The sequence below is a fragment of the Pangasianodon hypophthalmus genome, chromosome 20 (genome assembly GCF_027358585.1).
Source record: "Pangasianodon hypophthalmus isolate fPanHyp1 chromosome 20, fPanHyp1.pri, whole genome shotgun sequence".
In the NCBI taxonomy this organism is placed as follows: Eukaryota; Metazoa; Chordata; class Actinopteri; order Siluriformes; family Pangasiidae; genus Pangasianodon; species Pangasianodon hypophthalmus.
In genome coordinates this window covers 12,337,533-12,356,576 of record NC_069729.1, presented here as the reverse complement: position 1 = coordinate 12,356,576, position 19,044 = coordinate 12,337,533, and the positions used below count along the sequence as shown (strand labels likewise).

Sequence of the window (19,044 nt, the reverse complement as noted above, 5' to 3'; positions counted from 1 at the left end):
CGGTTATCACATGCTTTAAAGCTGAACCCTTTCTACTTGGTTCAATATTCTAACACTGGCACATGCACAGATATTTTATAGAAAGTCTACGCTTAAAGAGGGTCTGAAATACATACAGACAGAAAAGAATAAAACTGGCAAAAGCACAAAATATTAAGAACCTGATGCACGTTTCCGAAGCTAGCTGGCATGATGCATGTGCCATGCATGTAGAGAAGGTGTTTGGAGAAGATAAACATTATTATTATTCTGCACACAGCTTTGATGTGTGTTCCAGTTGAATGTAAATGTGCAGCAAACATAAATAGGACTTTCACTTCTGTCTGTCTGCGCATGTGGTTAATCCTGTCAGTCTCTGGTATGCTTGAACTCTTTTGCTGATGATACAGTAAACATGCCTGAAGAACGTTCGTCACTCCTACACCATGCTGTCTCAGAAATACACGATATGGAAATTCCTAATATAATAATGAGAATGATAAATACTCCACACCAGAGGAGAGTAACATATCTCTCAAACAGGAGATGGAAAAACAATGAAGCACAGGACAGACGCCATAAAGTAAAATACATGAGAGGACAAAAAGAGCCCAGATTATTAATTATTATTATTATTAAAGTAGCTCTTGAAAATGTATATTTGCTTTAGCTGAGCCATGAGATCATGGCCAAAATTACCAATTAGAAATAGAACAAAAAGTTCTCTATAATATTTTGCACAGACTGGGTGTTGCTTGAAAATGTAATTCAACATTGTACATAGTCGAGCACAGAAATTTAATTTAAAGCAACAAAACATTAAATATCTTTATATCTTTGAGGTTTGACAGACATTTCTTCAGTTATTGTTAAGATATTACTGGTGAAAAATGTTCAAATGTTTGGATTTTTCTTTCCCCTTGTATGTCTGCCATGCGCCTTTAAAACTACCTCCAACCTCTTTTGAATCCTTTGAACAGAAGACTTCTTCAAATCAGGTCTGTACACAAAAAAGCTAAAAGTTCGTTTAAAAATAATTTTCTGTTGATTTGATTTATTTGGATTTATATTGTTATGAAATGTTTTGTTTTGTTGTAGGATACAGTTATAATTCCTTTTGAAAATCTTGGATTTTTTGTATATAAATTGTATTATTTTTTACATTCAAAAACCACTGCAGGTGCAAGATTTTCACCTCAAATACCAGAATATTATATAATGTTACCATTATATAACGGTAACATTATATAATTTTTGAATAAAACGTAGTGGTATCATTATATAATATTCTAATATTATATAATGCTACCGTTATGGTGACATTATGACATAATTTTAGAATATTATATAATGTTACCATTATGTTTTATTCAAACCAGAATAGCAGGTAAACAAAGGGCTAAGCAACACTCAGAAACGTGATGGAGGTTAAAGGTCAGGAAATCAGCAAAAAGACATAAACTAGACAAGACTAAAGCAGTAAACATAAAGCAGGCTACGCTCAATACACTAATAAACACAGGCTTGAAATCATGACAGATGAGTAGTGAGCAGTGTGATGACAAACAGATGAGTGTCATTAATAATCAGTTGGCTGTGAGCAGGGGATAGGAGCTTGACTGGACGCCATGTGATGAGGTCGTAGGCTGAGGATCATGGGAGATGTAGACATGGATGTTACAATATGTGTAAGTTGTCCAAAACTGTATAATTAATTTCCTCAGTAGATCCAGCTAATACACAGTGAAAACGTATAACTGTTGCACCAGGCTATACGTCTTGATGAAATTATAGCATAATAAATACAGCATCTTAAATCAGCCCCAGTTTGTGTGTGCAAATGTTGACACTTTTATGTAAATTATGTGAAAATGTCAACCGATTTGCAAGATTGCTTGATTTCCACAATTATGACTAAACCAAGCACACAGATTTATATTCAGTCTCCCGTAAAGAGCTGCATAATTAAATGCATATTTTACGTGCTGTTGAGTACATAGTCAATGACTCTGTCGTTTACTCTGCATACTTATCTAATATGCTAATCACGCAGCTCCTACTTTGCCTCAGTGACACCTAGTATGTGAGTAAAGTCCACTGGCTAAAGCAGACCAATGACTGCTGCTGGTGCTCCAGGTGTCTTCTGCTCCACCCGGGCCACCCTCCTGACCCCGGCTGACACCTTCCATATGTGGCCTCGCTGCCACCTTCTGTCCCCGTCCCACACGAGCACCTCCACTGCCAGCGCCTCTCCTGCTTAGCCCTTATGCTCTGTCCATATCTAATTGACCATGTAAAAGTTTAACTAAACAATACTAAAATAATATTTTTTCAGCATGAAACTTTATCCTGGCTGAAACATTATGCTGTATTTTAAAGAGATTGTGTTTGTCACTGTCACCTGACACTAACGAGATGAATATCTGTTTGTTTGTTTTTTTTCTATAAATATTACTAAGGTCATTTTATTTCTTTGCACACACACACACACACACACACACACACACACACACACACCTGCCACATTTTTTTGTGTTTATTTTATTAAATATTGTATATATTTCCAAAAATTGAGATGGCTCAAACATACTGAGCATTTCAAACAATGCATTTCAATTAAATCAAAAGAGATAACAAATAACATTGTTGGCTTGATGAACAGTTATTGATTAGATGAAAAATAATGACGCAAGGAGCTAAATTAGAGCCTGTTTCGACCTTGAGGTCATGGCTGTGAAAGACAGAAGTGCGTGAACCCATCACGTCTGTAGGTGAGAGCCACTAAGCAGTGTGCCACCTCTCTTTCTGGGCTCTTCCACCGGTCCTTGTGGCCTAGCAGCAGCTTGCCAAAGCAATTTTGGAGATAATTAAGTCATAAATCTTCCGCCGGTGCCCGACAGCGGCTGAGCCAGATTAGCGGGCCCACCTCTGAATAGCGTAATTCGTTCACACAATGTCTCCTCCACCTGATAAAAAAAACTAATTCGTTTTCCTTCAGGTATTAACCCACAGCTGGCTCATGCGCTAACACTCACCTTAGGATAATGAAATGTCTAAACAAACAGTAGGCACAGAAAATGGTGAACGAATGGATAAATGAGCGCTATATGAAGCAGCGTGGCAGACGAATAACACATGGGACATATGAGTCTATATGCACATGCCAGACTTTCAAACGAAAAGCTAATGGCTGGCAGGAGTTAAAGCTGGCATGAGATCATAACTGCCATGATGGCCAACACTGGGCATATGGTTATGGCAACTGCTGCCCTGAACTACAGCATTAGGTTACAAAAAAAAAACAACCCTAGCAGGAACTATGTGCACTTTGACCACTTGAGGAAAAGAAATGACATTTTGTTTGGCAATTACTCTATGAATATGCTGCAGACAAACGTGTGGCGATCTGCAAAAATCCATCGAATGTCATTGTGGCTGAATTCTGGAAAATGGGCAAAAATGAGAAATCGGGTTTTGACCAAAATTGAGTTTTTCTTCTAATAACATGCTTTGATATCTCTATTTTAAGATAACATAAACGAATTTTACCCAAACAATATGGATTATTTACATTACTTTCTAACCTTGTCTTGGCTGTCTGCCTGCAAAGATCATGTTGTATAAGGAGCCAGTTTAACAAATGCAGTAGTGAAAACAGTCAGTCTGCATAATGATGTCTAAACCTCTGTAAGCTAAGTTGCTTTTCTCACACTTTAATCAAGTTTTTGGATAGCTACATGCTACAGTATATATATATATATATATATATATATATATATATATATATATATATATATATATATATATATATATATATATATAAAGCCTAATCAATTCAGTTTTTAATCAGATTTCAGTTGTCAAAATATCCCCATCACATCATCATCATCATCAAAACAGAGAAGAGCACTTACATACTCTGTACATATGACAGAGGGGAAAAAAAAACAAGAACTCTAGTCAGCAAGACAGAGCTGCCTGAATTAATCAGTTTATTCCCCACTGATTGAGGCTTGTGTTTAAATGTCAGGAGTGACTTTAACCTCAGGTGATGAGGCAGAGACTGATGTGGATGATGCTGATAATCAAAGTGAGAACTCATTTCCCTATGTAAAGTTATAATTCTTTAAAATTTGACAGAGATATTTTTCCCTGAGTAGATTAGGATATAAATGTAGAGGTACACAGGGCGTCTTTCAGTGGAGCTGGAATGAAATGCAATTTTCTCCTTTTTCACATTTGACTTTAAAATGCTTAAACATTATATCTGTTTGAGATATGTACAAAACGGAAAATAAATTCTGCAGTTTTCAGAACTACAGTATAGTAGAAAATGTCAAAATTTGACCATGCGAAGGGTTTTCCCACAAATGGAAGAAATAGACCATACCGAGGTAAGAGAACTGTTCTTATACTCAGGAAAACTTTATTTAAGCCAAATCCTGTGTAAGAACTTTTAATAACAGCATCTACTGCCAAGCAAGCTGTTGGTTTTAGTCATCATTCCTCATTAATCTGCTCAGAGGAGATGTATCTCTCTTCCTGTGTTGAGTAGAGGAAGAGAGAGTGCAATGAAAGGAGTTCAGCGGCCTCTTGAGTGGCACTTCCCCGGCGATTCTCCACTCCAAAGTGCCAGACAAATCACACATCACCAGTCATCTGTCACAGACTGCTTTAATAAAACTTCCAGAGGGTGGGCCAGACAGACAGACATTTTCTATCCTCTCCCTGGTGAATGCCAGCCTTAAGCATGAGTATGTGTGTGTATTTGTGTTAGGAATCAGCCTGTGTTTGTGTAATGACTGATTAACCCTGCGTGACCTGCTGGTACAGAGCTGCAGAGGAAACGCATTGAGAGGTGAGTGGAGGGAGAGGGTAAAAGCTGGCTTTGTGCATAAAGCTGCCCAGCCAAAACACACAGTCTTACTACCGCTTCTTACAGCTTCAGGCTGTCATTCCACTTTTCCTCGGTGAATTACCTCAATAAAACACTGTGCCTGTCTTCAATAAGGTTTTTTCGGCTCTGCCAGAGCACCATAATTAAGACAAATCACAAAACTAAGAGACGTAAGGCATGTTAGCTGGGTTAAGAGTGCTCAGGTTGCAGGGGGGCTTTAAGATGATCTTATTGCCTCATGCACCATAGACTCGATCCTCAGTGCATGCTTATGTGTTAATAATTGCCTGAATATATGGACGATATCAGGCTTTGGTGAATAAACTATGTCTAGTTTATACTTTGGCAGAAATGCTTCTGAGAACTGCCCAACATGGTCCTTGGAGAAGCCTGTAAGGTCAATGTTTCCAGCAAACAAGTGGGGCACAGTAGTGAACAGATGAAAGATTTTATTATCGTTTGTTACAAAAATGGTGGCACGAGTATGTTTTCACCTCATCAGAGGAAGCACCCCAGCATTGGTGGGCAAGCTACTGTATATGTGTACTTAGCTTAGCTACAATTCAGAGTTTCCCTTCAGAGAAATGCTGCTAGTTACATTACAAGTCACATGGTGAAACTAGCTTAACTGTGTTCAAAAAATTGAATTAAGTAGTGTTTATCAACAATTATCAACCTGCTACTCAGGTGCTAACCCCTTTAAATATTAACCCCTTTAAATATTTAAATACTAGCTCATTATTCATGTGAGAAAAACTATGAAAAATCACACCTCAACTCTGTTGGGCAAAACTTAAGCTACTCCCCTTCAGAGAAATGCCACTCGCTATATTACAAGCTATGTGGTAAAACTAGCTTAACTGTTTCTATACTGTATCTGCTTGAAAGAATCTGTCTGACAAACACTATTATTACCAATGGATCCTCAGCTAACAAAAGCTGTTTTCTGGCCTGTTTTTTTTTTTCTAAACACTCCCTCCATTGTGCTGTTTCTCTAACTAACCAACAAGAAACACCTTGATGGATTAAAAACATTGCATGTTCAGAAAATGAAAGTAAGTCATGTCTATCAGCAGGGCTCTGCTACTCAGCTCCTAAAATACTTTAATCCTTTAAAGTCCTGTGTATCTTAACACATATTATATTATTCAGTAACTGCACAGTGAATATAACAGGAAAGGGTATGTACGAGAGTGAGGAATGTAAATCTGGACCCATAATTCTGCGAGTTTGAAGAACCATCTCTTTTTAAATCAATTAACTTACAGTATAAAAAAAGGATGATTCTAACACGCTGATACTGGAAAAAAGGATAAAAGGATAAAAAAAGGATAAAGGATACTTAAACTAATAAAAGTCATAAAAATAGTTTTGCTGCTTGTAGCAACACTACTGCCAAAACTTGTCTTAAAGAAACCCCACAAAGGCTGTCATCTCATCATAGCAACAGAGTTTAAGCTCCTGCCAATTTCCACCCCTGTGGGGTGTATGTTCAGTCAGCCCCCATAAACCAGCCTTACAGACTTAGAATGAAAGTTCATACAGAACTAAATATCTCAGGCCAGATATTATTTATTTATATATATATATATATATATATATATATATATATATATATATATATATATATATATATATATACAACCCGAATTCCAGAAATGTTGGGACGTTTTTTAAATTTGAATAAAATGAAAAAAAGACTTTCAAATCACATGAGCCAATATTTTATACGCAATAGAACATAGATAACATAAATGTTTAAATGGAGAAATTTTACACTTTTATCCACTAAATGAGCTCATTTCAAATTTGATGCCTGCTAGGGTAAATATATGAGGGTAAATATTTATTTATTTATTTACTTTTCAATATTTTTTGAAGAGAGTAAGTACAGCTATAAATGCACCAAACATAAAGTCTGAGTACAGGTCAGAGTCTGAACATACAGTAGCTCCTCTGCTCCTCTGTTGTTCGTTGCTCTTTTTTTTTTTTCCAAATGAACTTTGCATCATGCACAGCATTATATGTGAAAAGCCAGTGAGAGTGATGATGGCTCCAACAGCTGCTGGGAAATTTCCAGAAAACAATGCAGCAAGGGCCGGAAAGAGCTGTGCAGCACACCACACTTTGTTGAAAGTGGAAAATGAGAGTTTTGGTTCCCCAAAACACTTGCTTTGCTCTCATCAGCGTGTCGGCAGGCTGAAGGAGAGGCGCTCATATATACTTTCATGCCAGTCACTTCCAATTTACTTATTTGTTTGTTTTTTTCTAAGAGATGCCCCTCCTCTCTGCAGCTGCAGGGCTTCAAAACGACACTAATTAACACTTGCGCTCACACACATTCTCCCTTTCTCTTTCTGCCCTTCTCACTATTTCTCATGCATACCAACTTGTGAGGCCAAATTGTGGAAGCGGAGAAGTGCCGAGTTGCCCAGGCTAATGAGGGATGACAAGATGTTTATGTAACCCCAAAGCCCTCTGAACCAGAAGCAATTAAAGGCCTGGCCCGTCTGACCCAAGCCTCTCAGCTCCAGTGGCCTGTCCTGGGGGAGCAAGTGGTTAAATGGGGTGCTGGTGTGAGCTCCGGCCCCAACTGGACCCTTTCACAGCTCTCTGTCCCTGAGACCTGGTACTCCTAATCCAAAGTGATGGCCACTCTGTTTGAGAGGGTGCTGACGGGATCCCAGGATAGAAGGAAGTGAAAAAAGGCCAACAGGGGCAAACACGTGTGTGTGAGAGAGAGAGAGAGAGAGACAGACAGAGAGATCAAAAGAGATAGCAAAAGAGAGAACAATAGAAGGAGCAAGAGATAGATAGATAGATAGATAGATAGATAGATAGATAGATAGATAGATAGATAGAATGAAAAAGCAAAAGTGAGAGAGAGAGAGAGAGAGAGAGAGAGAGAGAGAGAGAAACGAGCAATAAGCTCTTTAGAAATATTTACTACACCATAAGGTTGCTATTAACTGTCTGCCTTACAGGCCATAAAGAATGATATTTGCGGGGGAAATAAATGCACCGGCTTAATGAATGAGCACAGCGAAGCACTTTGATGAGTCTCTAGCTATTAAAAGAACTACACTATATGGCAAAGAAAGACGCCAACACTGACCACTATTGTTTAATGAAGTCCACTGTACGATTTTTCACCCTGAAGCCCTATCATAGCCATTAACTGTGTAGTGTGAATAGCCTTTCACTTTTTCTTCTACTTTTGCTTCCTCTGGGAGTCTTGACTACAGTTCAGGCAAGCTAATTTTACCAGATGGATAACATTCCTCTGAGGAATCTGATACTATTTATTTCTTGGTCTGGTAAACTCTTTTTAAGAAGTGTGTTATTGTTCGTGGGACTTTCTAATAAATCCTATTGCTAATGACTGATCCCCATTGAGAAAATGGTCAAATTTATCAACTTCATATTATTCAGAAACTACTATCAATTATCCAGTAACTGCAGTAAAACTACAGGAAAGTTGTAGTAAGTTGAGTAAAGACCTGTATACAAGCCTGGACCTGCCAAAGGGTCCCAGAAGTTTAAAGGTCACTGATACCTAAGGGTGTAGTTAGTGATTTTGGTGAAGGTTATTTCAAGCTAGTTGTCTTAAAGACAGACATTATCTTGATCTGTTCCATTTAAAGCCCCAAAACACATACATAAGGCTAAATCCCCTGTGAATGAAACTGGATAGAATGGAGAACAATATGGATGACAGACAAATAGGGACACCTGCTGTTCCTGATTGGTTGGATGGTTGTGTTCGAGGTCCACTTCAAATGTTTTTTTTCTCTCGTAGAGCCTGTGTTTGCACAGGGACCAGGAGCAGATATTTTATTGGATCTGCTAGCATGTGAGGGGAACTTTGCTAGATTTTACAAAAAGTGTTCTGACTTTAATTTTTGATAATTATTGAAATAAAAAGATCTAATCAAGTTTATTTTATGGCTAAAAGAAATGCAGTTCAGTGCTGGACTCCTTGGTTATGTTTGCATTGCTACTACAGGATTATACCTGAATTATACACTACATATGTGTATGTGTATACACTACTGAAATGAACTATTTGTCCCTGTGGTGAAATACAACCAAAATTGTCGGGGCAGGACAGCACCATGCGACACAGTGTCTGCAGCTAACTAAACAAACTAGCATTGTGTCTCATATCGCATACTTATATACTGTTCTATATGTACTGTTCTGGTTGTTATCAAGAACAGTTCACTCTTCTTTATATTAGTACATTAATATAAACTTGTGATTTTCCCAGAAGCTGTCACTAATGTCAGAGCTGCTGTGTCTCATATCGCATACTTATGTACTGTTCTTCCTTTAGAACACTAGAATACTCTTGAGTGTAAGGTCATAGTTTTTGCAGCTCTTGGCAACAATCACAACAAGTTTTAACTGAGACCGAGCTCCTCATTGTGTTTAACGTTGCTGTGCATGAAATTGCTAAACATTTTACAGTTCGACTTGGAAACCTAATGGAACACTAGTCTTCCACTTGGAAACCTGCTGAATGTTGCTTTTAATCCTCCAGATTTACATAAACTACACAGGCAAGTATGTGAACAATGCCACTCACATTGCTGCTGCTTCTGCACACACACACAAAGTCACACAAGTAAAACAGGCCAGTTAAGGTATGCAATCTTTAGAAATGCATGAAGGAATTCACTGCTACATGACAAACATTAACAGATATTATTGTTGTGGGGGGGAAACAATGACCTAGTAAAGTATTTCAGCACACTGAACCAAATATTTGAAAAACACTTCCATACTAACTAATGTGGCTTCTCTAGCAGATGCTCTGTTGTGGTTTATCCAATCACATGCATTTATGAAAATTATTTAGCTTAAGCCAGCTCATCAGATCAGACATTAAGTCAGAAAGGAAAGAATTTTAAAAGATAGTATTCACAATTAAAAAAATAAATAAATAAATAATTTACTCTCTCTGGTCTGGTTAGCGAACTGACACCATGGCCTGTTTAAAAAAAAAAAAAAAAAAAAAAAAAAAAAAAGTCAACCATGAAAACCATTAAATTCTGATCTGTTCAGATTCCATAGCCCTAGCCAAAAGCGGTACCATGAAGAGCCACCACGAAAAATAACATAACGACTTTGAACTATCTTATTTATAGCCATGAACTAATTACTAATGGTTAAGCATTAAAAGGTAACTTTTGTCGCCATTCAGTCATGTTGGTTGCTTAGCAGGACCTTTGTAAGCAAGAAATTTTATCTAACTGGACCTTTACAAATTTTTGTTGAATACTCCTGGTATAGTTAATACTGCATAAAAGAAAGAAGTAGGAATAGAAAACTGAGCATTCCCAGACCACATAACATTACTAATCTGATATAGATTTCAGTTGAGATACTGATAGTATAGAGATTAGTCAGAAAACATTACGCTTCTTTTTGATTGAGGAAAGATGAGGTCTGTGGCTCTCATTTCAAGAGCCTTTATTTTGGCACAGGATCTACTGAACTAAACCCTACTTTCTGGTAACTACTTTCTCTTTGTCTTTAAAATGACACTGGAGACTGATTTATCTTTCTCTCCTTCACAGCAATCCCCATAAGCCTGGCAATATCCTACTAAATGTCACAAGTGCAGTGTGTGTAACTGGTAAAAACAAAAGCATGAAATTCAGAGGCCTTGACTGTGTCTGTCTGTCAGTTTAGAGAAATAGAAGTGCAATGTGACTTTTTCCTCATCATAAACCAGTACATGCTCATGTATGATTTTGTGCTTTAATGTTCCACTGAGTACGTTAAACACATTTTCACTACGCAAACATTCTGTGCTAATTGGATTTCCACAGCTGAATGAATGGATGGGGGTGCACAAATTACAATGGAGGGGGTAAATTGTTTGTTCTTACAAAAAAGAGAAAGACAGGAAGAAAACTGACTATGAAAATTGGGTGAAAGCCGGGTCAGTTAGTAGTGAGATGTGTGATGTGTTTTTACAGAGTAGTGTAGCAGCTTATGTGGGGTGTGATAGAGACACAGACCTTATAGTCCGGCTTGCATAAGGATTCACCCACCTGAACATCCCACAAAGCACCAATGAATCCATTACTGAATAACAGAAAGAATATGGCCTTCCACCAAAACTCAGTGACTGGGTGAGGAGCGGATTAGTCAGAGAAGCAACCAAGAGACCATTTTAGTTCCAGGGGGTGAATACTTACGCAAGCCACTGCATATCTGTGTCTGTCTGTGTGTTTGTGTGTGTATATATATATATATATATATATGTGTGTGTGTGTGTTTATGAGAGAAAGAGAGGGAGAGAGCAAGTGAGACAGTTGAGCATTGGCTCCTCTAAAAGTGCTCACTCTTCTTTTTTTGCTCACTCTTCTTTTTTTGCTCACTCTTCTTTTTTTGCTCACTCTTCTTTTTTTGCTCACTCTTCTTTTTGCGCAGACTTCCCAGCTTGCTCTTGGGCAACATTTATCACATTATAAGCCCTCTCCTTTAGCTCAAAGCCACATCTCATTGAATTTTCCTTCCCTTTTTCTTCAGACATCTGTCCTTTCACCTCCCTTTTCCTCAGAAATGTCTCTCCAGAGCCACTTTCTCATGGCACTGGACGCCAAGCCAACTGGGAGGGGTAGTTATCGGAAAAGTGACGATTTTCATCCCTAGCAGCACATCACATTCAATAAAATAACGTCAAGCCTCAGAAACGTGGGTTTAATGAGGCCAAGCCAGACTCCGGTGGCAAGAAGAGAGCTGGCATGCTGCTCCACGTGAATCGAGCAAGGACATGAGTGAGAGCAAAGATAAAGCCTCGCTCCATCAGAGTTAATCAGCACACTGAGAGCTGATCCCAGAACAGTCCTCCGCATATTTCATAGAGACAATTAAAGCAAAAACCAAAGCCTTTGCCTGTGAAGTTACTGGACGCCGTCAACTAAACCACAATTGCAGGGATATAAAAAGGACAGCTGCTGTTGCTACAGCACCATCTGATTGGGAAAACTTCTCAAGCCTCTGTCAGTGCAATGAGATGTAAACTGTTTATCTAATCAGAAGCTAGAAGCTTTTTTTCCTATTTAAAACAAATATCTCCCTTTCTCTGGCTCTGAGCATTTTGGGAGCGTGCCAGACACCAGTTTACGGTTTAAGCTTGTGTATATCACATCAAATCTTGTGAAGCTTATTTCTAATGTCTTGATAAACTGAGGCGTACTGCCGGCAGCTTGGGAGGAGAATGAAATACGGTTTCCTGATGTGGTTACGTATACCGGGCAGTGCAATCACGGACTGGTTGAGAGGAAATGAAGCAGGCATGAACTCGTGCTTTAATTGTCAGCACCCCTTTCACAGATCATGAGCTCACAGCTGTAAGACCAGTAGGCCATCAAGCCGCATCTGGTGAGGGTAGCATCGTCTGAATGAGATTTACTGTGAATACTGTGTGTTTACTGAGTTTGAGCTCTCCTGCATTTGTATGTGAAACGAAGGACAACCAAAAACGGATAATTAGGGAGGAGGGCACATAGCAATACCTGCTGCAAAATACTTAGTTATATCACTGACTGACCCCAAGGCTCTGTGGGGTTAACTGCAGCTAGATAAAATAGTGTTGAGAACAAAACTGACTTCAGTGGATGACATAAATTTGTCAAATTTTGTTAAATTTAAATAAGAAACAAAAACAAGACAGGACATACTGTTATAGGAAACTAATCAATGATGTGATGGTGTTACGCAATCGATGTGAAGCGGAGTTACTGCCCCGAAGTTGATTATTTTCCTGTAAAAGTGTTTAAATCTTCTTAGAGCAAAGCAATTTATCAACAATTATAATTTTTTATTTCTTAAAGATCGACACATCATAATTTTTATACATTTATAGTTACATTTAATGTTGCGAAACATCCAGAAACAAGTTAGTTTCTGTCATCACTTACATTAACCGCAGCTATAAACAGTCATTCTCTCACCAGCCTCTCTTTTTTCTTTCTGTTATAATTAATAAGGCAAAAAACGCAAATTGGCATGTTAAAGAATCCACAAAGCCTGCTGTCGTGAGTACTTTCCCAGGTTCGAAAATTTAAAGGAATAAATTTTCCTCTCAGTGTTCCAAAGTGCTGACATGGGAGACTCCTTCCAAAAATGTTAAATAAACGTCTTCCTTCCTACTTTTTAAAGTGTCTGCCATACAGGTCAAAGTGTTGGCTGTTATCAACGAAAGCATAACATACAGTATTAGCATATTAATATAAACTTGTGATTTTCCCAGAAGCTGTCACTTCTGTCAGAGCTGCTGTTATAGAACATCAACAGATTAATCAACACGTTCTGATCAATCAGAATCGAGAAATCAGCATTTGTCAGAAGTTTTGTTTCGTTTAATTAGTTACATTTTCTCTTTGTGGTTGCTGTCAGTATTTTATGCATTAATACACTTTTAACTCCTGAATATATCCAGCTTCGGCAGTAGTGAAATGCAACCAATTTACACCTTTTTGTTCTATGTGTTCAGAATCTGACCAAACACAAACACCAGCTAAAGAGAAAAAAAAAAAAATGAAACTCACCGGCCTGGTTGGTTGTTATGTTGACAGACACATATTGTGGTGAATGTGGGCTCTGGTCTGAAACTCCATTGACAGCCTGCACCTCAAAGGTGTACTGTGTGTGTGCTAGCAGGTCACTGATGTAGACCCATGTGTCGGTGAGGCCCAGCTGGCGTGGAGTGAACTGAACATTGTCCCCGCATCGTGTACAGCCTCTGCCACCGCAGCTCTTACAGATCACATTGTAAACGACATCACCGCGCCCACCGCTCTCACGTGGAGGACTCCATTCCAGCCTCAGTGACGTCTCGTTCACATTGGAAATCACGTTCAGTGGAGCAGATGGTACGGCTGTGGACACACACACACACACCACACACACACACCATACACACACCACACACACACCACACACACACCACACACACACCACACACACACCACACACACACCACACACACACCATACACACACCATACACACACGCACGTACGCAGGCATAAACCCTGGTGTTATGTGACTGAAAGGTAAAGATGACCAACAAATAGCTTAGATTAAATCCCAATTTGAAAAATATTGGTTTCTCATATTTTCCGTATGAACCTGTATATTTGTGTCACATATGGTGATATTTATTGTATCATGAATTTATTTAAGAATACTACTGCATGATATTGTGGAGTATATGAATATAAAGTGAGGCCTTCTACTAGCTGTCATTATGAAGGTCAATTTAGTCTATCTGTATGACATTCTTGACTGAATTTCTTTTCCTGTCTAATACTATGGATGCTTACAAAGCATCTTTCCTTTCATTAGATGATGACATTGCCGATCTGAGCAGAAATAAACTCGTTGTTTACCACCTGTAATAGAGGGAATTTCCCCGGCTATCCATGTAAAACCATTACTGTCCGAATAAGGCTTAAGACAGATGTAGAGGTTGGAAAGATTCGGGAAGAGTAAACATGGAGTCCCAGATCTCAGTCAGAAATCCCGATCTGTTCGAAAACAGCCTTTTTCTCAAGAAACGTATTACAACATAAATGTTTCCAAACCGTAATTACATCCTGAATTTTTGTTTAGTCCAGATCTAAAGCTAATTCGTATGTGCTCTGTGTAAAAACAATGAACTGCACCAAGATTTGGAACACTGCAATTACAGGGTTGCGTCATGCTGGTCTACATCAAACCAACATCACTTGGCACTGCTAATTAACGACAGGAAATACAGGTTTACTGCTCACTGGAGGCTAAGAGCTCATACTGAGAGGTACGTCACATTCAAGACTAGTAAAATTCACCCTGTGTGTGTGTTTAAGAAAGGAAATTCACAGGATGAAAATTCTCAGCAAATACAGTGTAATATGTTTACACACGAAAAACATAGTCTCACACAGGAAAGTGAGAGGAATTTGCATTTACAGGGCCTCCTATTTTTTTGATAGAAAGATCATCTAAAACAAACAATACCCCATATTTATCTTTAGCAGGCATGTGGTTCTAATTAGTGTATCCTGTTCTCTGGGGGCTAATGAGATAACCAAGAAGCAACCCTCCACCCTCTTGATGTTTAAAAAGAAAAAAATATCCAACTGATAGCTCATTTATGACCCTTTTAATCACATCCCCATTACGAGACATCTCCAGTCCTGAAGGGCAAACCCATGATGGCCCCCTTTATTGCACGCAAAACTGTTCCTAAACATTGCCTTCCTAGGGAAAGCGGGCGGTAATGGGCGGTGTTAAGCTCTTTGGAGCTCTCAGATGTGCTCCTTTCCAGTCTTTAATCAGTGTGAAGCCTGCTGAGCAGCAGCTCCGTGACGTTGATGCTATTTTCTTATTCACAACAGCTGCTCTGCTCCCAGGGCTGGCCTTATGCAAATGCCTTTTGTCAAACAGCTCAAGTGATCGTCCTTTCTCTTTTGCTTTCTCTCTCTTTCTCTCGCTGGCATTTTCTTGCTCGTTGTCTGCCCTCTCCTCCTCCTGCTCTCCTCACCACCGCTTTCAAACAGAAATGAAAACACAGGGCGTACAATGGCGAAGGCAGCTTCTGCAGCATCGGCCTCCTGTGTGTCTACAAAGAGGCCATGCCCTCCTCTGCAGTCTGTAACCTGGACTGATCCGAGGCCAGAGGGAATAAGCAGAGACTGCGTTGTGGTTTAACCTGTTCTCTGTGATGTAGGAGGTCAAGGTTTGGCTGAAGGCTATGTGCTGCAGTTGTCACACTCCGCGTACAGAGATATAACAGGACTGAGTATTTTGTCAGCAGATGTGATTTGCTGGTCTACTGATTTCTCACATAGCAGTTAAGAACAAAATGCACTACTAAAAATACGTATACATCTAAAGATTAATTTTCTTAAACCTGGATTGAGAATTTTACAATTGGTAATTTGAAGCCAGTTTTGTGAATTGCAAATATTAAAATGTTACAGACAGAAAATTTGCTGTTGTGGTTGCTATTTGTATGTGATTTGAATTCACACTGGAGATTTCTCCCATAATGGCTCAGATTAATAATGTGGAAAGACTCACGAATGTAACGTGACTAAAAACTGGGGTCGGTTTTGTCTCACTTAACTGCCAAGTTTATACATAAAGTCACTTAGAAAAGTAACAGGACTTGGTTCAGATGCTATTTGTAGCTGATTAGACTTTAATCATTAATACGTGAATGTGGAAACACTTAGGGATGTAACAGGACTGAATTTATGGAGCAGTTACTATTTGCAGCTGATTTGTAACCATGTGAAACCTCTAGATTTAGACTTATCTCCTCGGGTGGTGGGTTTCTCAGTGTCTTGGCACCCTAGGGTTTGGAATACACGCTCACAGAGCTTGAATGAAATGTCATCTTTCTCCTCATTCAAAATTATAGTTCAAAACTCACCTTTTCTCTCAGTGTTCCTGCCCTCTTATCTGTAACTAGGCAGTCTAACTAAACCTTCTGAACTTTAGAGACAGGTCCTATCAGTTAGAATATTGGGTGAACGCTGAACAATGAACAACGTAAATATTTGGTCCTGTGGTGGTCTTACATATTATGTGTAAATATTTCTATATTTCTATAATAATAACAAACGTTCTGCAGATGTATAGTTTACTGAAAAATAGAAAAAATGCCATCTTTGAGAATAAGCAGAGGATGACATTTAGTTAGCTGACAATTAGCACTTGTGACAATTTTGATTATAAATGTGGAGTTCCACTGAGGTGACGTACTTGTGCAGGGCATCTGGATAGGATCCGAGTCGGTGCGGTAGTAGTTGTTGCGGCACACGCAGTTGGTGGCTCCATCGTTGGTGGTGCGGCTGTTGATGGGACATGGCAGACACGGCTCATCGCCCTGCGCTGGCTTGAAGAAACCCGACTGGCATGCTGGAAGACAGTAAAACAGTAGCGGAATGAGTAAAAAAGTGAAGTCTGCTCTTCGATTCTTCACATTTGCCAAGGGCCCAGGCATGGGAAGGAAATTATGGGCCATGGGAGTGAAGCTGAGCCATTCTAAGAAGAGGCCAGGCAAACACAGCATTCTGTTTGAACTGAATTACTGAAACCCCTCTGCTCCCTCCTGACACATTAAGAGTGCTCCATTTCCTGTGATTTGCTCACGGATGTCATCTCTTTCAGGGAGAATTGAGACAGAAAGAGAAGGGGAAAGAGATGGAGGAGGAATTAATCATAAACCATTATTGCTACGAAGCACGGGGTTTGCCAGCATAGCTGAGCTGTACCATTCCGCATATAAATGTTAGTCCTTCCAGTCTCTATTTTAGTGAACACTTTCCCCTTCAGCTCAGAGATCTTCCATTGCTCCTGACCTGGGAAGACCTCCCAAAATGCACTGCACCTGCCTGGGCACTGTATCAAATGCTTTTTATTTATTGCATTGGACCCAAGAGTAGAATGAGGAAAATTTCCCTGAGTAACTTACACTGGTCTTTTTTTTCCCCAACCTTCTGTCTGGGTTAAACAGCAAGTTCTGTCAGGATCTCCCAGTTAAAATATGTTATTAATGGTTCACATAGAGTGCTTGGATCCCCGAGAGACATCATTATACAGCCATAACAAACAACAACAGCATTTTCTGACCACAGGAACGAAGCGTACTGTAACAGGCTTGGATGGGGATGTAGAGTGCATCCCTGTACGCTGGCCCAACCCCTGCGTGGACAGGGAGCAAAGGAGACAGAGAGAGTGAGAGACGTATAAAGACAGAAAGGAAGAAAGGAAAAAAAACGGCCTTATTCACATCTGGTTTTTGAGGGAGAGTCTGCCTCGCCTAGCCAAGCGTTCTGTAAAACTTCTCAAACCCGTTCCTAACACACTGCTCTCCCCTCGATGCCACACATGGTTAACGTATGCATTCAATCTTCTAGGCCTCTCAGGGAAGCTGAGAGCAATAAAGCAGACTCGTCGTCCTCCATGGTCTTAGCTGGAATTCACGGCTGCAGACCGAGGAGGTTATTTGGAGCAACTGCCCCCAGTCAGGGCTCGGTCCAGCCGCTAAATGTCTTAAAAGTAAGTAGGGCCGCATCTGCCGACTTGCTGACATCATGTTCTTTGGGCTCAATTACGGAGGGCAGGGGTTAACCGGAGCCTTGCGGCCCTGCTGGGGCGCCTGGTATTTCAAGAAATCAGGTCAGACAGAAAGACTCCCTCTATCCCATGCTCTCTTTCACCTGCTCTCTCTCAAACTGTCGCTCTCTATCCCACTTCTTCGCCTCCATCAACCACAAGAGCAAAGGTGTTGGCGAAACCACCACACAGACGCGCACGCTTGCATATACAGAACATACTCTCTCGCTGTCTAAAGAATATAAACAAACTCAGCCTTTCCCACATCCAAGTTCTCATAAGCCTCCAACAGCAATCCCAGCCTGACAGCTCTCTTACATTCCACATGTTCTTTTTTCTCCAAACATAGTGACACACAATGCGCTTACACACCACTCTCTAGCATAACTATATTTAAAAGCATGGTTAAATATTCAACACTAGAATGTGATTCCGGATGAAGCATTAATAAATGTTTGAGGATGAGGAAATGGTCTGGGGGAAAATATACACCACCACAGCAATAAGGCACTTCACCTCCCATTAGTTGTGACATGTTTTCCTTCTCTTATGATTTATGGCCAAAATAAATGGTGGATGAAGTGAAATATGAGGCTCTTGCATTCAGTGTCAACAGAATCCCTAAATGAAGCTCAGACTACAGAGCTAAAGGAGTGGATTGGGACTTCAACCTATCAAAACTGCGCCCATGGAAATGAGAAGCAGCACTACGGCAGAAGAAGGAAAACAGAGTGATTGTACATCCAGAGAAAATAAAACACACAGAGAAATTAAAGTGGAAATGCACATGGACATGAAGCGAAAGTGGTGAAGCAAAAGTGGCGTAAAATGACATCCTGCTCCTGCTCCTGCCCCAATCAGTGCTAATGTACTCCTGTATTAAAAAGACAATGGCACAACAATCAGAGCCTGAGCTGAGAAAATAAACATGGAGGGGCCATGTTTACACGCAACCGCAGCGTCCTGAGGGGACTCGATCTGCACGGGGCTTGTACATCTCACTATTTTACTTCCAGATGGTTCTATCCAAGCAGGTCAGTA

General features: G+C 39.7%; 1 protein-coding gene across 2 annotated transcripts in view; it reads right to left on the bottom strand.

Annotated features, from left to right (window-relative positions):
* ephb2b (eph receptor B2b) overlaps nucleotides 1-19,044 on the bottom strand; it is a 147,786-nt gene that overhangs the window by 39,311 nt on the left and 89,431 nt on the right. For both annotated transcript variants that reach the window (XM_034314296.2, XM_026932640.3), the window contains exons 4-5: nucleotides 16,648-16,803; nucleotides 13,444-13,773 (exon numbers count right to left, since the gene is read on the bottom strand). In XM_034314296.2, the coding sequence (XP_034170187.1) occupies nucleotides 13,444-13,773; nucleotides 16,648-16,803 (486 nt within the window). The remainder of the gene's footprint in view (nucleotides 1-13,443; nucleotides 13,774-16,647; nucleotides 16,804-19,044) is intronic.